Consider the following 19317-nt stretch of genomic DNA (forward strand, 5'->3'; position numbering starts at 1 on the left):
TGGCATGCTTCATCATAGAGTTCATTCCAATTCCATTGCGGAACAGGCGTGCTTAAGCCTGTGAGATGCAAGGGAGCAATATGTTGGAAAAGGAATAGGGCAGTGAGCGTAGGGTTGCTCTTGAAGAAAACCTTCCTGTTAACACTAACATTTTAATCTGGGCGCCAGCCGATATAATTAAAAAAGGGAAAAGTAAGGAAGTCCTGGGGCTCTAGTTACCCCAACTTCCTCTTAAGGTCAACATGTTTGTCACTTATGTTCACAAATGATCTTGGCATTAGTCAGGACCGAATATAAAACCACAATCGAAACCTATCCCTTAATGCGGACGTAACTGGTCAGAGTTGCTGCGTGACGCTCTTGATCAGCCAGTCATCTAGGTATGGGAATATCTGAATGCCGCTCCTTTCGAGATTAGCTGCCACTATCGCCAGACATTTGGTGAATTCCAGTGTTCGGCTTTAGGATCAGGCAGACATCAGGGTGACTTGAGCAGCAAGGTTGCAACTACATCATTCCATTTATATTCACCTTTAAAAAGGCAAGACTACATGTGTATATTCAGATGAAATACTCTTAGAGTTCGAACCATCCTGGTCTACTTTTCTAGTAAAAACACAGATGTATGAAAGAATGTGAGAGTACATGCTAAACAAGGCAAAGTCTCAGGTCATGCCATGTAACAGATTGCACATTTAAGTACATGTACACTCTTATAGTCTGAAACCAAAGGATGACATTCACCACTTAAGAGCTGAGTCTGCTCACACCGAAAAGTATCAAAGCAGGCTAAATTACATTCACAGAAAGTTAAGTATTTTCTGTTATGTACGCTTACCTCCAAGTGAAATCCATACTGCAATATAACATTTTTTATATCTTCATAACTCAGTTCTATTGAAAGTTCATTTGCCAAATTTTCAAAATGGTATAACAGAGGCCCTGTAACAGGGAACACAATGCATATCAGTTATCTGGTCAAATCTGATGTACAAAGAAAAGCACTTAACCTTTGTAATTCAAAATTCGCTAGATCTGCAGATACCTAGAGCCAAGTGCTTACAGCCATCCCCAGATAGTAACAACTGATTCCCTGAAGGATAAGTGTTAATTTGGATTTACAGTTAAGAAACTTTTACAATAAAGTGCAATTAAAAAAAACCAAAAAACCACCAAATTTCCCGACATTACTTCTTTCGGAGATTGTAGTTGCATTCTGACAAACCTTTGGTCAACATATGGCTCGTGTCCAACTTTAGAAAATTACAAATGAATAAATCTATTCAGTGAAAAAAACAAAAGTTACAGGGGTGTTTTGGTTTGCTTCAGATTTTACACACAGAAACCATAGAGATGCAGAAGTTACTGTTACCCGAGGAAACTATAACTTATGCCCCCGCCATGCACAGCTTATGACCTCACATATTACAGGACATGGTCAGTGACATCACTGATTACCTCTCTGATGATATAATCCAGCAAAGTATACATCATAAAATACCACACTTTTTTTTTTTTTAAATAAGACGACACAGGTTAGAAACATACAGCAGAGCTCACTGTAACCTTATCAACTACTACACTCACTTACCACATAAGAGGCAATTCTCAGCGGATAGTCCAGTCTCTTCTGAACCACTACTCTAAACACTAATGGTCAAAGTAAAACATCTAACCGTATAAGCTAGTCTACTGCAAACCATAACACCACCATTCGTGAACCTGGAAAGATGTTTTAGTCCAAATGTCAGATTTACACAAACCACTACAACATACAACCTGTATAGGAGGTCTTGGCAGACAGGCCACTGTGTCACAAACCACTAGTAAAATGATTCTTCAACCTGGAGAAAGGTGTGAGAAGATATGTCAGTCTGTAGCAAATGTCTACTACACTGAACCATCACCATAGAGAAAGGTCTTAGTGAACAGATACATTTATTGGTATCTACTACTACACTCATTCATCACAAAGGACAGAGATCTAAGGAAACTGGCCAGCATGTCATAAAAAAGAACTAGCCTCAGTCATCATTGTGGAGTGAAGTCCTAATGAACAGCTTAGACTGTCTCAGAGCACAACCATACACATACATCAGCAAGGGACATGTGCCAGTGTAGAGGCTAGTTTGCTGCTAAATAATACAACCGCTTTAAGAATGGAATTATAGATCAAATTACGTATGTTACAAATAGTATCACTCAGTAGTACAGAAAGAATAGTAATTTAACTTATGCAGAAGCTTAGTATATATCTGTAAGTCTCAGAAACATTTACGAAACACTTCTACTCAATGGATGAGGTCATGAGTGATAGCATCAGTGTTGTCACTGACCAGGTCGTGAATGATGTATAAAGTAAGGTCATAAGCAGAGCATTGCAGGGGCGCAAGTTATACTTCGCTCAGGTAAATAAAACGGCTGAATTTCTTTGGTTTTGTATTAGTGATATTTATACATACATTAAAATTCAGTAGCTATAATTACATGAGCTAACAATCTCATGCCCCCGTAATACACTGCTAGTGACCTTATATTACATCACTCATGAAATCATCTACAGAACCACTCACACCCTTATAAACCTCTCGTATACCGAAACACCCACACAATTCACATAGCCATTCACAGGCCCATATACATATCACAGACCCATACAAGTACTCAAATAACCACTCACTCCTTCATAGAGCCACTCATAACCCTTCACTCACCCATACAGCTACTCATAACTCACCCATACAGCTACTCATAACTAACCCATACAGCTACTCGGGAGACACAGACAGACAAACAGACAGACAGGACAGACAGACACTCTCAACAGCCACTCACCCAACCATGCAAGCACACACACACACCCCACCCACATACCCATTAATACATCCATACAAGCACTACCACATCCTCTCACTCACCAATACAGTCATTCGTAGACACTCCCTCTCCAATACAGCCACTCAAACACCAACTCACTTAACCAAACTCCCTCTCAGCCACTCACTTAGCCATACATCCACTAACACACCTAGTCACTCACTCATACACCCATTCACACACCCACTAACTCACCCATACAGTCACTCTCACAGCCAGTCACCCACAAAGCTACTCAAACACCCATACAGACACTCACATAACCATACAGACACTCACACATGGATACAGTCACACAACCACTCGGATCACATATGTTAGAAATAGTATCACCCAGTAGTACAGGAAGAATAGCACATTAACGTATGCAGTAACTCAGTATATAGCTTTAAGTCTCAGACCCTTTTACGAAATACTTACACTCACTCGATGTCTTCAGTGATGTAATTTGAGAGGTCAAGAGTGATGTCACTGACCAGGTCATGAGTGATTTAATAAGCGAGGTCATAAGCAGTGCATTGCGGGGCGTAAGTTATAGTTAATTCAGGTATCTAACTGCTGAATTTCAATGGTTTCGTACAAGTGGAATCTGAGCCTAACTATACCGTCCATGTAACATTTTTTATAGTGCATTTTAAAGTTTTTTTAAAAATTCCATTTCCCAAGTAGAAGTACCGGTAACCTTTTTTTTGTGCAGTGAATTTCGTTTTTTTGTTGGTTTTTTTAACGTCAAGTAAAATGCCCATCGCAATGAGGGGGTGGGGGAGTTGTATGCAGGGCCTGCCCTGGCATTGTGCTGCCCCGCCCAAGCTTACTGCTCCTGCCCCCCTCCCCCTTGCCTTCCCATGTCCAAGTCCATGCATTACAGTCATGTGGCTTTATTTCTACCAGTGATCTTCCCGCCTGTCATGAACACTTAGTTGCTGCCTCATCCACCTCCTCCCTACCATCTGCTGTCTATGCACCAACCCCCTCCCGCCTACCCTGCATGGTCCGATGTGCTGCCACAGCCCTCCATTTAGCTTGATGTCCCTGCCCACTCCTCCTGCCCCCTGTTATCCAATTATATGCCCAATCATCCTCCGGCTTAGCCTCTGTGCTTAGCTTTCTGCCCCCCGATGTCTTGCGCTTGCCCATGCTCCCACCTTTTGCTCACCATGTTCCATGGACCTGTCACTGCACCTCCTATCTAATCTGAGTGTTCTGTTGAACTGCCACTGCTCCTTCCACCTGCCTAGCATGGTCAGATGACTGCTGCCTGTTCCTGCCACCTTCACCCTGCCTGCCCGAGTTCCATTCTCCTATCCCCTCCCCGGTTTTAATTAATCATGCACATTAACATACTTATTTACTATCCCCTGCCCCCTGGTTCCTTTTGCTACCACTCCCTTCTGCCCTCTATGCTCTGTTGTGCTGCAACTTCTCATGCCTACTCCGCTTTGTATGTTGTGAAACGCCTTCCCCTGCCCTGCCTGTGTACAGCCCCTACCCATCACTTCTGTCCTCCATTGTCCTTAGTGCATGCCCCTGTCCCCTCACTCTTGCCCACCATGGCTGCTGTGCTGCCACTAACCCTCCCACCTGTCCTGTGCGGTCAACTTGCTGCCCCTGACCACCTCTCACCTTCCCTCCATTGACTGTGTGTATGCCATCATAGTCTCACTGTTGCCCAACATGGTGTGTTCTGCTTCCAGTGCCCATTCTGCCTTCATGGTCAGCTTGCTGCTCCAGCCCTGCCCCCGGACCTCCATTTTCCATGTGCATGCCCCTATCCCCTCCCTCCTTCCTTGTCTGGTTGGTTCTCGTGCCCCTGCCCCCTTCCTCCCTCCTGCCCTTCATGGCAGTTATACTGCAACTGTCCCTCCTGTCTGTCCGGTATGGTCAGCTTGCTGCCCTTGCCTCTTTCACCTCGCTCTCTGTTGTCCATGTGCATGGCAATGTCCCCTTCCTATTCATTTCCATGGTCTGTTGTGCTGCACTGCCGGTCCACTAGTCCAGTGTGGTGTGTTGTGCTGCTGCAACCCCCTACACCAGCCCTGTAAGGTCAGTTTGGTGCCCCTGCCCATCTCCTTCCTACCATCTGTTATCCAAATCCATGTCCCTAACCCATTACTCCTGTTCTCATTGATTTGATGTATCATACTTGCCAACATTTTGAAATTGGTAATAGTGTGATTTTTGAGGGGGGGGGGCGAAACCTGGGGAATTGATTTTCCCCACTGACTTGCATTGAGAAATACGAGATTTTAGGCATGAGACCGATTAAATAAATCTCTTTTGGGCTTCAAAACATCGGGAGTCTCCTGCCTGAATTGGGTCCGTTGTCATGTTTGGTGGTACTACCACTGCCTCTTCCTTCTGTCCTCAATGGTCTTTTATATTGCCACAGCCTCTCTTGGCTGTCCTGCATGGTTGGTTTGTTTGCCTCTGCCCTCCATGGTCTGTTCTGCTGCCACTGCCCCTCCTGCATGCAAGCCCAGCGTGGTCAATTTGTTGCCTCTTCCCTACCCTCAATTATTAGAAGTGTCCCTGACATCTGCCTCCCCACATTCTTCTAATTAACAACTAGATTGCTAACATTCTATATTTATTACAGAAGTGTGGCACGCCTGACATCTTGTGATCAAACCTAATACCTAAAGAATTTTCTATAGAAATTATAACAAGCATTGGAGAGTTAGAGCTATTGGCATTGAAAATGACAATGTCTTTTACCCAAGTTTTTTGGTTTGGAGAGGCTGTATTGTGGGTTGGAGTGGAATTGTGTGGGGGTGGAATTGTGAGGTGTGGAGTGGATTTGTGCAGTGGAATTCCATGGCAAGGTAGATAGATAGGGGTGAGAGCTGCACAGAAGAACAAGTTGCTTACCGTCGGTAACGCTTTTTCTGGTGGATACAGTATCTGCCTGTGGATTCCTCACCTTGTGAATATCCCCTGCGCCAGCATTCCACAGAACTGTTATTTTTCCCCTAGCTCTTTATGCCGACGTGGACGTCATAATACCTCGGCTCCGCTAGCGACTCCGTATGACGTCACCGGAGCCATAAGAGAGCCACGTCGGCATGAGAACGTCAGTTCCACCCATTTTTTCCATGCCTCCGAGGCAAACAGGTGGACCAACGACAGATTCAAAGTATACAACATTCGATCAAATATACATAGTACATATACAAAAGGAAAGCTAAAGAACATAAGCATTTCCCACCAATGTACCAGATAGAAAGAATCTACAAAGTATAACATCTCAAGCAAGACATCCTCTAAGGTATACAAAGGTGGACAACCGGGAGGCGGGTGGGCCAGTGAGGAATCCACAGGCAGATACTGTATCCACCAGAAAAAGCGTTACCGAAGGTAAGTAACTTGTTCTTCTGGTGGATACATCTGCCAGTGGATTCCTCACCTTGTGAATAGATTCCCACTGCAATCCCACTCCGGAGGAGTGTGTCCACATTCTTATACCAAAAAGTCTTGCAAGACAGAGCGCGCAAAGTGTCCCTCCCTCCTCATCCCAGAGTCTAAGCAATAATGTTTTGCGAAAGTATGGAGGGAGGCCCAACAGGAACACCCCTGGCTAAAGCCGAGGTAGAAGACTTAGCTCTAGTTGAATGAGCTCTAATCCCCTCAGGAGGAACCTTACCAGCAAGGGCGTAGCAGATCTTGATGGCTAGGATGATCCATCTGGACAGAGTGCGCTTGTGCACAGCTTTTCCTTAAGAATGTCCAACATAGCCCACGAAGAGCTGATCGTCCAAACAAAAGTCTTTCGTTCTGTCCAAGTAAAAGCTCACAGCTCTTTTTGGGTCCAGTCGATGAAGTCTTTCCTCCTCCTTGGAAGGATGAGGAGGCGGATTAAACACAGGGAGAGTAACAGACTGCCCCAGAAGAAAGGAAGTAACTACCTTAGGAAGGAAAGCAGCCCTGGTCCTAAGAACAATCCTTTCAGCATGCAAGGTTTAAAACGGGGGTTTAGAACTAAGAGCTTGAAGCTCGCTTACCCTCCTTGCCGAGGTTATGGCTACAAGAAAGACCGTCTTAAAAGACAACAGCCTTAAAGGACAACTATGAAGGGGCTCGAAAGGAGACCCCATCAAGAAAGTTAAGACAAGATTAAGGTCCCACTGTGGCATTACAAAAGGAGTAGGTGGAAACCTATTAGTAAGACCTTTGATAAATCTTAATACAATAGGAGATTTAAATAATGACGGCTGATCTGGAAGACACAGAAAAGCCGATAAGGCCGATAGATAGCCCTTGACCGTGGCCACAGCACAGCCCTGCTGAGCCAAGGAAAGAGCAAACTGAAGCACATTAGAAAGATGGGCTTTTAAAGGATCAACGGATCGCTCTCCACACCATTTAACAAACTTAGACCACCGGTATGAGTAAATTGACTTGGTGGAGTGTCGCCTGGCCGATAAAATAACATCCACCACACCAGGCGGGAGAGAGAAGGAACTCAGGTTGCCCCGTTCAATCTCCAGGCATGAAGGTGCAGGCTCTGGAGGTGGGGTGAAGAACCTGCCCCTCCGATTGCGAGAGAAGGTCTGCCCTGAGAGGGGGACGGAGCGGAGGGTGCGATGAGAGGTGAAGTAGATCTGTGTACCACACCCTTCTTGGCCAATCCGGGGCTACCAAAATAACTTGGGCCCGGTCTTGGCGAATTCTCCTCAGAACCCGAGGAATCAAGGGTATGGGAGGAAATGCATAAAGGAGTTGTGAGGCCCAACTGAACTGAAACGCGTCCCCCAACGTCCCCTGCAACGGAAACTGCAGAATGACGGGAAATGAGCGTTCTCGCGGGTGGCGAATAGGTCTATCGGAGGAGTCCCCCACGTCCGAAAAACGTTACAAACCACCTCCGGATGGAGCCTCCACTCGTGGTCGGCCGAGAACTGCCGACAGACTGTCCGCACGTACGTTCAGCACCCCGGCCAGATGATTTGCCATCAAGCAAATATGATGATCCTGAGCCCAGGACCAGCGCCTTAACGCCTCCCTGCAGAGACGACACGACCCTACTCCTCCCTGCTTGTTGACATACCACATCGCGGTAGTGTTGTCCGTTAGGACTTGCACCGACTGACCGCGAAGGGAAAGGAGAAAGGCCTTGAGCGCCAAACGTATAGCCCGTAATTCCAGAAGGTTGATGTGAAGCAACCTTTCCTCTGGAGACCAAAGACCCTTGATCTCCAGATCCCCCAGATGAGCACCCCACCCCAGGGTGGAGGCATCCGTTATCACTGTGGCCACCGATGGAGGAAAATGAAAGGGCTTTCCTTGAGACAGATTGCCCTCCACGCTCCACCAAGACAGATCCCCTGCAGCTTCTCCCGAGATCCTCACAGACTCCCTGAGATCTCCGTTGTGCTGATACCACTGCCTGCGGAGGCACCACTGGAGTGCCCTCATGTGCCAGCGTGCATGACCAACAGAATACAGGAGGCGAACAGACAGAGCAGTCGAAGGACCTCTAGAACTGGAACAACCGCTCCATTTTGGAATAAAGGGATCATCTCCTGAATGTCGAGAATTCTTTGAGGAGGAGGAAATGCTCGACACACAGTAGTGTCCAGTACCTCCCCTATGAACAGGTTGCGTTGAGAGGGCACCAGGTGAGATTTGGGCACATTGATTGAAAAACCCAAGTCGAATAACAGCTGAGATGTTACCTGCAGATGATGTAGCACCATCTCTTGGGACTCTGCTTTCAGAAGCCAGTCGTCCAGGTAGGGAAATACTGGAATCCCCGACCTCCTGAGATGAGCAGCCACCACTGCCATCACCTTCGTGAAGACTCGAGGTGCAGTAGTAAGACCAAACGAGAGGACCGCAAACTGGTAGTGTTGCGACCCAACCGTAAAACGGAGATACTTCCTGTGCGACTTCAGGATTGGGACGTGGAAACACGCATCCTGCAAGTCGATCGACACCATCCAGTCTCCTTGCTGAAACGCTTGAAGAACCTGTGCATGGGTCAGCATCTGAATTTCTCCTGTTTCAGGTAAAAATTCAATCTGCCGTCCTTCTTGGGAATCAGGAAATACCGGGAGTAGCATCCCTGACCCCTTTCCTGCTCCGGAACCACCTCTATCGCACCTTTTTGTAGTAGAGCAAGGACCTCCTTCTGCAGAAGAAGCAGATGGTCTTCCGAGCAGAAACTCGGGTAAGGGGGAGGAAACTCCCGAAAGGGAAGGGCGTACCCATTCTCCACGAGATTTAAAACCCAAAGGTCGGTCGTGACAGATTTCCAACCTCGCAAAAAGTGGGACACCCGACCCCCTACCGGTCTCACATGATCTAGGATGGGGGATCTAGGGCTGCTTCCCTGAAGCCTCATTGGGAGCAGAGGAGGCTGAAGATGAAGATGGGTTGCGGCCAGAACCTCTCCTATCCCTTTGTTTTCCTCTATACGACCTATAGAGGGGATTCTGCTGCTGCTGTTGCTGCTGCTGAGGTTGCCGGAAGGAACGAAATGAGGACCTCCCAAATCCTCCAAATTTCCTGAGTCCAAATCCCTTAGCAGGAGTCTGTAAACCCAAAGACTTCGCAGTAACCCTGCTATCTTTAAACCTTTGCAAGGCGGAATCAGCCTTCTCTCCAAACAGCTTCTCTCCATCAAAAGGCAAGTCGACCAAGGTGGCCTGAACATCCGTTGAAAAGCCGGAAGAACGAAGCCACGCTTGCCTCCTAGTGGCTATCGAAGACCCCATTTTTCTAGCCACAGAATCAGCCGTGTCTAGGCCCGACTGAATAACCTGCCTTGCAGCAGCCCGAGTGTCCGTGACAACCTCCATAAAAGAGGCTCTTCTGGCAGCTTAGTAGCCAATAATTTCATAGAGTCCATCAGAGCATGAACATAACGCCCCAATAAACAAGTGGCATTGGTTGATTTAAGCGCCATGCTTCCTGAAGGAAAGACTTTTTTGGCTGTCTGATCAGTCTTTTTAGAATCCCTATCCGCAGGTGTTTGAGGGAAGGCACCTGAAGAATGCTTCAAGCATGAAGCTTGCACCACAAGGCTTTCTGGAGAAGGGTGGGAAAAAAGAATGCTTGAATCCCCCGGAGCCACCCTATACCTCCTTGCCACGTGTCTGGAGACTGCAGGCGAAGAAAGTGGCTTGCGCCAAACGTCCATCACAGGCTCTAAAATAGCCTCATTAAAGGGCAACAAGGGCTCAACAATCGAAGATAGTGAATGCAGGACTTCAGTTAGGAGGTTAGGCTTATACTCTGCAGTGGGCAACTGTAAGTCCAGCAACTCTGCATCCTTCTTGATGACTGAATAAAAAGGGGCCACTTCTTGTGGTGGTGAAGACCTAGCAGAAGAATGCTCCCACTCCGGAGTAGTATCAAGACCACTAGCATCCTGAATGCCTTCAAAGTCATCAGAGGATCCATCAACCTCACCTTCTTCCACTTCCTCCCTATAATGCTCCTCTTCCAAAATCCTCTGGGCCTCTATTCTAGAACGGATCCGAGGAACCGGCCTCGGCGGCGCCCTACGCGGAGTCGGTGGAACCAAATGTGGAGTCGGCGCCGCCGGGCGTGGAGCCGAAGGAGTCGGCAATGGCGTCGAGAAAGGCTCCGAAGAAGGCCGATCCAGACGAAGCCGGGATGGATCACCAGACGGCGCCGGAAACTGCCACGAAGGAGCCATCGGCAAAAAGGGCATAAAGGGAGCCTGAGCGTAATGCTGCGGCACTCCCAAAGTGTATGCCATAGGACCCACGGGACCAGATGGTGCGCCGGATGGGAAGGCAGCCCTTTGAAAAATCCCATACATCGCATTGAGGAAATGCGTTGAATCTGCACCCGGAGTCGGGAACTGCAGATATGGGATTGGCCCTGGATCCGGTCGAGGAGTACCAGGAACCGGAGCCGAAGTGTCCTCAACTGGCGCCGCAGCCTCAGCTGGTGCTGGAGAAGGCTCTTCTTCCTGATCCGGTTCGGCGTCAGAAGCTAGAGACTCTGGCGCCGGTGACTGCGCCTGGGACCGCGCCGCAGTCCGCTTCGGCGAAGGTGACCTCTCTGGAGACATTCGAGGAGATAGAGATTGAGATATAACTTCCTTGCTTCGACGCCGAGGCAACGGCGACCTCGAAGCCTTACTCCTCGAAGACCGGCACTGAGAGCTATGCTTCCTCTTCTTATGATGTTTCTTCGACTTCGAAGAGTGCAAGTCGACAACTCCAGCCTCGATTTCTCCTTCTTCCTACCTCTTCTTTCCTTCTTCGCCTTGGCCATGAAGAGTTTCGCCTCCCTCTCCTTCAGGGCCCTGGGGTTCATCTTTCTGCAGATGGAGCAGTCATCCACATCATGGTCCGACGAAAGGCACCATAAACAATCCTCATGGGGGTCAGTCATAGACATGTGGCCCCCACATTCCCTACAAGGTTTAAAACCAGACTTCCTTGTCGAAGACATAGCTTATCCAAAAACAGTAACCCACTACAAGACTACGAAGTAGCAGGAGAGTGCTGGAAAACCGTTACGAGTTGACTGCGTGGAAAAAAGGGAACTGACGTCATCACGACGACGTGGCTCTCTTATGGCTCCGGTGACGTCATACAGCGTCGCGAGCGGAGCCGAGGTATTATGACGTCCACGTCAGCGTAGAGAGCTGGGGGGGAAAAAAAGTTCCGTGGAATGCTGGCGCAGGGGATATTCACAAGGTGAGGAATCCACTGGCAGATGTATCCATCAGAATAGACAAACAGGGAGACCGATGGATAAGTAGTTTGTGCACAAATAGGTGAATGAGCTCTAGACAGAGGTGCAGAAAGAATTTGTGAGAAAGAGAGAAAGAAGGGAAGTGTAGACGACAGACGCAAAAAGAGGAGGCACCTGTGTTTGCAGAAGACACCCCAAGAAGAGGTGTAGAGCATGGGATTGAGGGATGGAAGCCTTGAAAAGGCACAGGAAAGGACGAGAAAGGCGTCAAGACATGGCTCGCTAGACCTCCTGCAGCCCTCGGGCCCTAAAGCTCCCTAAAGCTTAGTTTTTTTACTCTAAACTAAACTTGGTGGTGTGAGTACACTCCCAGAGTCGAACGACTCCAATTGGGACACGATGGGTGTCCCTCATACCTACCAAACAGCTGACCAGCGGTCACCTCTGGTGTCATGTGGAGTGACGGCACCATCTTGCCCTGGCTGCTTCGAGGTGGCGTTCGCTGAAGGACAGCCGGAACTGACTTGAGGCCCCAGCGAAGTGGAGATCCATCGCTGCTGCTGGCGCACGCTCTGTGTCCCCTGCTCTTTGAGCAGCTGCGCTGCGGCCATCCCTGGAGCCACGCGGAGTGGCAGCTGTCTTGCCACGGGACACTCTGGCCCGGTGCTCCTCTGGGGGAGGGGCTCGAGGCGGATGGAGGCTGCCGGTGGGGTGGTGCCCCTCCTCTCCCACTCCTGCCTCTTGCTGAACAGACCCGTGCACTGGACCAGATCGGCCCTTGAGAGTGGTAGGACGCGGCTCCTGCTCCTGGCCTTGCCGGATCCCTGATCTTCGTGGGAGGCCTACACGACTGTGGCGGCTGCCCTGTGTGTGGTACGCCGTTGAGAATTGCACCACAACACCAACCACAGAATCTGCCCACCTGCTGGCCCTCTGAAGCTCCCCTGCCTGCAGTAGCGCTGGGGGAGCACTGACTACAGCTGCCTCAGCCGTTGCGGATTCCTGGGGGCAGCGAGTGGCCTTTTGGGCACTTGCTTATCCTGCCGGTGCCCACCCCACTGTGGATGTTCCTGGCCCACCCCCACCCTCCTTCCAGAATAGTTCTGTACTGTGGTTTCCAGTGCCTGGAGGGGCCACAGCACTGACTCCGCAAGCCAGAGCAGTCACTGGAGAGTGTTGGGGTACCTGGAGCTCGAGGGTCGATAAGACTCAGGACTTCTACTGCTGAGAGGGAGGATGCCCCAACTGCCTTCGGACTTGCAGGCCAACTGCACCCTGCCTGCGCACAGGGCCTTCCTTTCTAGTTGGGCTTGGCTCGGGGGTTAGGGCCTCTTTTGAGGGGGCCTCTGTGTGGTCCCTCTCCTGTCCCTTTCCTCTCTCCAGGGGGCGTGGTGAGCCGCTCCTCCATCCCCCCCCTCCCCTCGAGTGTTGCAGTGGGAGCGACTGTCCTCTGGGTGTTTGTGGCCCTCATGTGGCCTTACTGCCTTCCTGAACTCTGATGCTGGGGACACAGACACTGCCTGAAACTGCATGATCATGGGCCTTTGCTGAGACCATTTGCCCCCCACACCACTGACCTTGAGGCGCATGGACTGGAGGCCCTTCCCTTGGACCCATCCGTCCCACGCTGCTGCCACATTTTAGAGCCCCCCCCCCCCCATGAAATCACTGATCTCTGCACTACGTGGGCATTGCTCTCCTTATCCATTAGCTAACTACTCACACTCAACAGCGAACATCGCCTTGTGGTCTTCGGTTCAGCACCCTGGAAGTCAGCTGCAGCGCAGCCTGACCTACTATGCCCAGAGCGTGGTCTCCCTTTGGGCTAAAACAGCTTCCTCTGAAATGAGCAGCAAGAGGGACTCGTCCACGAAGACCCTCCCCATCACGCAGGACTACTAGGAGAAATTCCTAGCAGACATCTGTCAGAGGATTGACATTTTTTGCACATCTCCAAAAGCTGAAAACGAAGCATGCCCACTCCTCGGCTGAGGAAAATTAAAAACAAGCAGAGTATGTCCATGTCTCACCTGAACTGCTTTTAACACTCACTGGCCCACAGAACATCAGCCCACTTGGCAAGGCTGAGATTGCACTCCGAATGCTTGCCAGTTGCATTTTCCATTTTCTCTTTTCCATTACAGGCCTGACTCGCCGCGCAGTTTACTCACTTGAGTTGCTTCTGGGCCTCCCGCCCAGACACTGAGCTTTTCTCCGTAGAGGGCGACACCTCAAGAGGGTCTGGTTCTCTCCTCCTGACCCTTAATGCAGAGGTTTATAAGATTAGGCCTTGTCGGCCCCCGTAGTTACCCCCTGCAGATTCGTAAAACTAAGCCCTACCTGTTCAGTCTCTACACTACTTCCGTGGCCTTTACTGTATTTTGTCAGAGCAAAGGGACTTGCACTCCACAACACTACACATACAGGATGGGTGATTGCCTCTCTAGATGTACGCAGATAACCCCACCCCTTGCATGGGTGCCAAACATGATCTGAAAGTGCTCTTAATGTCTGGGGGCTTAACTCCTCTAGCAAACGGCGCTAGGTTTTGCACTCTCTCATACAACATGACCCAGACGATATTCTCTTCGAAGAGTCACCTGCTTTGAACTGACTGCAACTGCATGGTCACCCTACATACCCACTCCAACACTGGGCATACATGGACCCTTGGTATTGTTATTCTTTGTAAAAGGGGCTGTTATACCAAAGCTGTTAAAATCACTCGGGACCCAGCCAGGCGATTTATCACGCTAACCATGAAAAGGGGCAGAGGCACACTAACATTTCTTAATCTCCATGCTCCAAACCAACCACAAGATCAATTTATACAACACACCGTCTCAGAACAACTACAGCTTGTTAGAGGTGATAATGTGGTGTGGAGTGACTTCAATTTAGTCAGGGACTCTAACCTCGATAGAAACAGCACACATGAAGGGAGCAAGAACCATGTCTGGGATACTAAGTAAGGAGCTTTGGGATGCTAGTTTGGTTGAGGTCTGGCAATACTTACAACCTGCAACAAAGTATTACTCCTTTTATTCACTTGTACACTTATCGTACTCCCGCATCGACTACCTGTTTGTCACTTCTTTCCCCCTAAAAGCCCTCACATCTGCACAGATTTCTGATATCTCCATTTCTGATCACGCGCATGTTGAGCTTACATAGACACCGTGCCTCGGATCTCCTAGCGCTCCCCCGCGATCGCGGCTCTACCCTTAGCTCTTGAGACCCTGTTGATCGGGCAACCATAAAAGATGCTATCACTGAATATTTTATCAAATAACTCCTTGCCCATTCCCTCCCTCCACATCCTTTAGGATGATTTTAAAGCCACTATTCACAGAGTGATGTCCTCCATAGCCAGGGTTCGAGCTCCGCACAAATCTCTTGGCCCAAAGTACTGATATACACAGATGATCTTCTAGCCCAAACACAACAAGACATTTCCCTTCTCGCGGTAGTCCAGGTGTTACAGATCAATGAGCTCTTAGAGCAATAGTTAGTTACTTGAATCCTCTTACCTGTACTGCCACGTTTTTATTTGCTTGTAGGCACTGAGAGAGTTAGTCTCCCGGGGCCGGTTTTCCGGAGTTGCCTGGCTCCATCACTGCCCATGCCTGGTCCTTACTCCCAGGGAGAGCTCCATCTCGGAAGGGCTAATTAGCCCGTTTTAATAATTTTATGTGTTGTTTTCTCACATTTTAATTTGAGACCCTCTTCTTTCCCAGTACCTTTCCCACACAGGGGAGCCTGTGTTAGAGTAAGCAGGGTAGCTGGGCCCCAGGTTTGATCCCAGTTTACTTTGCCCTTTGTTTTTTAGGTCGCACTTAGCGCCGGCGTGTAGACACGCCCCCTAATTTGCAGGGCTATTTCAGGACGGCTACAGGGGAAGCATGCAGCAGGCAGGCTGCTGGTGAGCCAAAGGCAAGCCCGTCTGCGCCACACTCCAGAACCCCTGCCGATTTTAACCCAGATCCCAGACAGAGAATCACTTTCCAATTAAGGAACCTTTAGATCTTAAAGATATCCTCAACTGTAATCATTTGCATATGCCCGCTTTTTGCTTAGCAGGGCAGGAGAGCTGTACAACCTGCGGCTTTCAGCTGGTGGGCCCTGTCACCCGCCCTAGAATCTTCGATTCTCCTCCCAAAGCCAGCAGAAAAGAAAACCCTAATGCGTTCATTTGTACACTTCTAAACGCACGCTCCTTAGTAAAACACGCACTAGAAACCGCAGAGCTCACCTGCTTTCATAAATATGATATTATATTCATAACAGAAACCTGGGCAACCGATACATCCATTCCAGAACTCCTTTTGGCAATCCCTAGAGGATATCGTTTGCACAGACAAGATCGTCTGTTAAAAAAAAGGCAGGGGCTAGCCATCATTTACCGAGAACATCTCAGGGCCAAGTTTATGACCATATTGGTGGACGACTGAAGCCCTGTCGTTCAACACAGAGCTTACAAAAAAATTATACTTTCAGAGGTGCTCTTATATATCACCATCCTGGCCACAAATCTGTTTATTAGGCTCCATCAATTCTCTTCTTGAGGTAGATATTGTAATTCTGACTGTACTGTCCTTGGAGATTTTAATTTAGATCAGAAAGATGACAGGGATACTATCTCCTTAATTGAAATTATGGAGGCTCTTGATCTCCCACAATATACAACTGATCCTACACATAATGCGGGACCATCGACTTGACCTGCTCTTCTCTAATAATAGAAATATTTCTAGCATCAAAACACTCCCTCTCCTTGGTCTGATCACTCAGCTATTTATTTGACGTTTAACTGCCCTGCAGCTGACCCAGTTCCTAATAAGCAGCCCTCCGCAGGTCAGTACCGAGCAGGGACCAATATCGATCAGAGTCAACTGCAGCGACTGCTAACTTCATCCTTGCCTATATTAGTGGAAAAACCGGATTAAGCGGCAGTGAATTACTCTAACTGGCTTCATTCAGCCTTTTCCCAATTGGTGCCCATAAAAAAGGCTCGCCAAGGTAGGATCTGCCCTTCTGCCCCAGATTTTCAGAAGCTCTCAGGCTAGAACGCAAAGGCTGTAGACGCCTAGAGAGAAAATGGAGAGCGCAATATGACTCCTTGGAGAGAAAAAAAATGATAAAAACTCATTAACCAAATATAAATCACTCCTTGTAAAAGAAATGCAACATTTTTCAATGCAAATTGAAACAGCCAAAAATTATGCAAAATAACTATTAAATAATCAGCACTCTCTCCAAACAACCGGAGTACAAGAGGGACTGGGTCAACTAGTCTTTTTGCAATAAGATCGCAGCACACTTTCAGAATAAAATAGACTTAATTTTTGACTCTTAACCATTCAGGCTATCTCCTAACGTTCGACTGATGCCACTAAGTCAGATCCTTCTACCAGTAACCACATGATGGATGCTTTGAATACATTCTGTCCTATACAAACTGTACAAGTCAAAGAAGTCATTATCACTACTAAATCAGGTTCCCCAGATGATCCTTGACCCCCTTCAGTCCTTAAACAGGTCCCTGGCATTATTGCATCAAATTTTACTGATATCTTCAAGAATATGTTCAGAGCGGGCATTTTTCCTTATAGTTGAAAAAAAAGCCTCCATCTTGCCCTCACTCAAGAAATCAAATCTGGACCAAGAGGACCCAGCCACGCATCGACTGATTTAGAGACTCCCATTCCCATGCTAAAATAGCTGAAAAGGTGTTGAACATTCAACTGAATCAATTTATTAAAGACAACTGCTGCCTGGATCCCACTCAATTTGGGTTCAGATCGGAGCATAGTACCAACATTGCTCTGATCAAGGCTACTGATGAACTCAAGATCATTTTGGATGAGGCGGATCAGCGGCATTGATCTTGCTAGATCTATTTGCGGCTTTCGATACAGTGGATCATTCCATCTTGATCCGCCATTTGGAAGAAAAATAAAATATAAATCTGGTCTTAAAATACTCACCTCTTTTCTTTCAAAGAGGGAGAACACTATCAACATTGATGCCTTTTCATCCAATCCCTTTAGTTTCCCCTGTGGAGTTCCCCAGGGATCTTCGCTTAGCCCTACCCTTTTTAGTGTGCATGTTGCAGAACTGGCCCCATTGGTTCAATCTTTTGGCTTTGCTTTGACCTCTTATGCAGATGACACGCAAATAGTGTTCTCCACGCTGACACGCAAATAGTGTTCTCCACGCTGAACACTTCTATTGAAACATGTCACCGCATTAAACAATGTATGAGCCATATCAATACCTGGATGGATAAACACTGTCTCAAGCTTAATGCTGGGAAAACCGAGGTTATTCTGTTTGGGAACAATTCAAACTTCTGGTCAGCTTCTTGCTGGCCTGCCGAAATGGGAACCCTCCCTATTCCCACTAGCAAAGCCAAAAGTTTGTGAGTCCTCTTAGACGACCGCCTAAATTTAGGCAAACAAGTCAATGCGGTGATCTCGTCTTCTTATAATATGCTAAGAATCCTGAAGAAAATACTCATATTTCTCCCTACTGCAGTCAGTCAGTTATATCCACACTCAGATTATCGAGAATAGATTATTGCAATGGCCTTTACAATGGCCTGCAGGCCCAATATTTGGACAAACTAGAAGTACTACAAAACTCTGCAGCAAGATTATTATTGGGACTTCCTAGATACCAATCTCTTTCTCATGCATTGAAAGACATTCACTGGTTGAAGGTGAAACAGAGAATCACGTTTAAGGCACTTTGCCTCACAAAGCTCTTAACTCTGGACCCATGTTTCTGAAAAAAGCCTTAACCTGGTATACGCCTACTAGAAATTGAGGATCGTTAGGTGCTTTCAAAGTCAATTTTATCAGATTTAAAAAAGCTAAATGGGGAGGAAGCAGTTTTGTGGTGGTAGCATCCAAATCCTGGAACCTCCTCCCGCTCGCCCTAAGGGCAACTCCCTCCCTTCTCCAATTTAGAAAGCATTAAACGACATGGCTTTTTAATCAGCAGGTTTCTTCTTTTCACTCAGGCTCACTGTTGTTCGCCGGACTAGTGCCAAGACACCTCCGGGTAAATGCTGAGCTCTAGAAATTGGCTAACATAACCATGAGCAGGTATCTGGGTACAAGATTGACCTGGCCAAGTCGCAAGCACTCAACCTCATTCTCCTGCCCCGGCAACTCCACCACCTACAGGCGCTCACCCCCTTCCAGTGGCCCTCTCGCACTATTCAATATTTAGGCCTTACAATCCAGAACTACCTGGACGCGGGTTATCTGGCCACGCAAGGCGATATTAGAAGACCGTTCCAAATTGTGGGCAGACCGCACCAATTTGGTAAAAATGAATGTCCTGCCCCAGCTCTTATATCTATTTCAGTCATAGCCCAACCCCATCCCCGCTGACTATGTAAGGCAACCACAGGGGAACCTTCTAGAAGGAGACGCCCCCCATGTTTCTGCTGAGCTCCTCATGCTTCATTGCTGAGATCTCACCCAGGACACCTAGTGTGTCTGTGTGGTCTCAACCTCCCAGGGAGTGAGCGCTTCTAAGGAGATTTTCATTGGGATCTGTGGAAAGTTTAAAATTACCTTAAGTCTCCCAGTAAAAATGTATTAGGTTTATGGTTACTTGAGTAAGGTTAAAAACCGGAGGGACGTCAGATGGGGATAAATTACAGGTCCCTTACATCAACTACACAAGCATTTACGCGAGTTTCGGCTATTGGCATTGTAAATGACAACGCCTTTCATTTGTGTTTTAAACAAAAAT

At 47.9% G+C, this 19317-nt stretch overlaps 1 protein-coding gene across 3 annotated transcripts in view; it reads right to left on the minus strand.

The window, feature by feature from the left end:
• The window catches only part of CARNMT1 (carnosine N-methyltransferase 1), a 142334-nt gene that overhangs the window by 3752 nt on the left and 119265 nt on the right, over positions 1–19317 (minus strand). For all 3 annotated transcript variants that reach the window (XR_014970369.1, XR_014970370.1, XM_085633068.1), the window contains one exon: positions 839–942. Coding sequence is in view for 1 of the 3 variants with exons in the window: in XM_085633068.1 (XP_085489194.1) it covers positions 839–942 (104 nt within the window). In the remaining 2 variants the exon portion in view is untranslated. The remainder of the gene's footprint in view (positions 1–838; positions 943–19317) is intronic.

This window comes from Triturus cristatus, chromosome 2_1 (genome assembly GCF_964204655.1).
Source record: "Triturus cristatus chromosome 2_1, aTriCri1.1, whole genome shotgun sequence".
In the NCBI taxonomy this organism is placed as follows: Eukaryota; Metazoa; Chordata; class Amphibia; order Caudata; family Salamandridae; genus Triturus; species Triturus cristatus.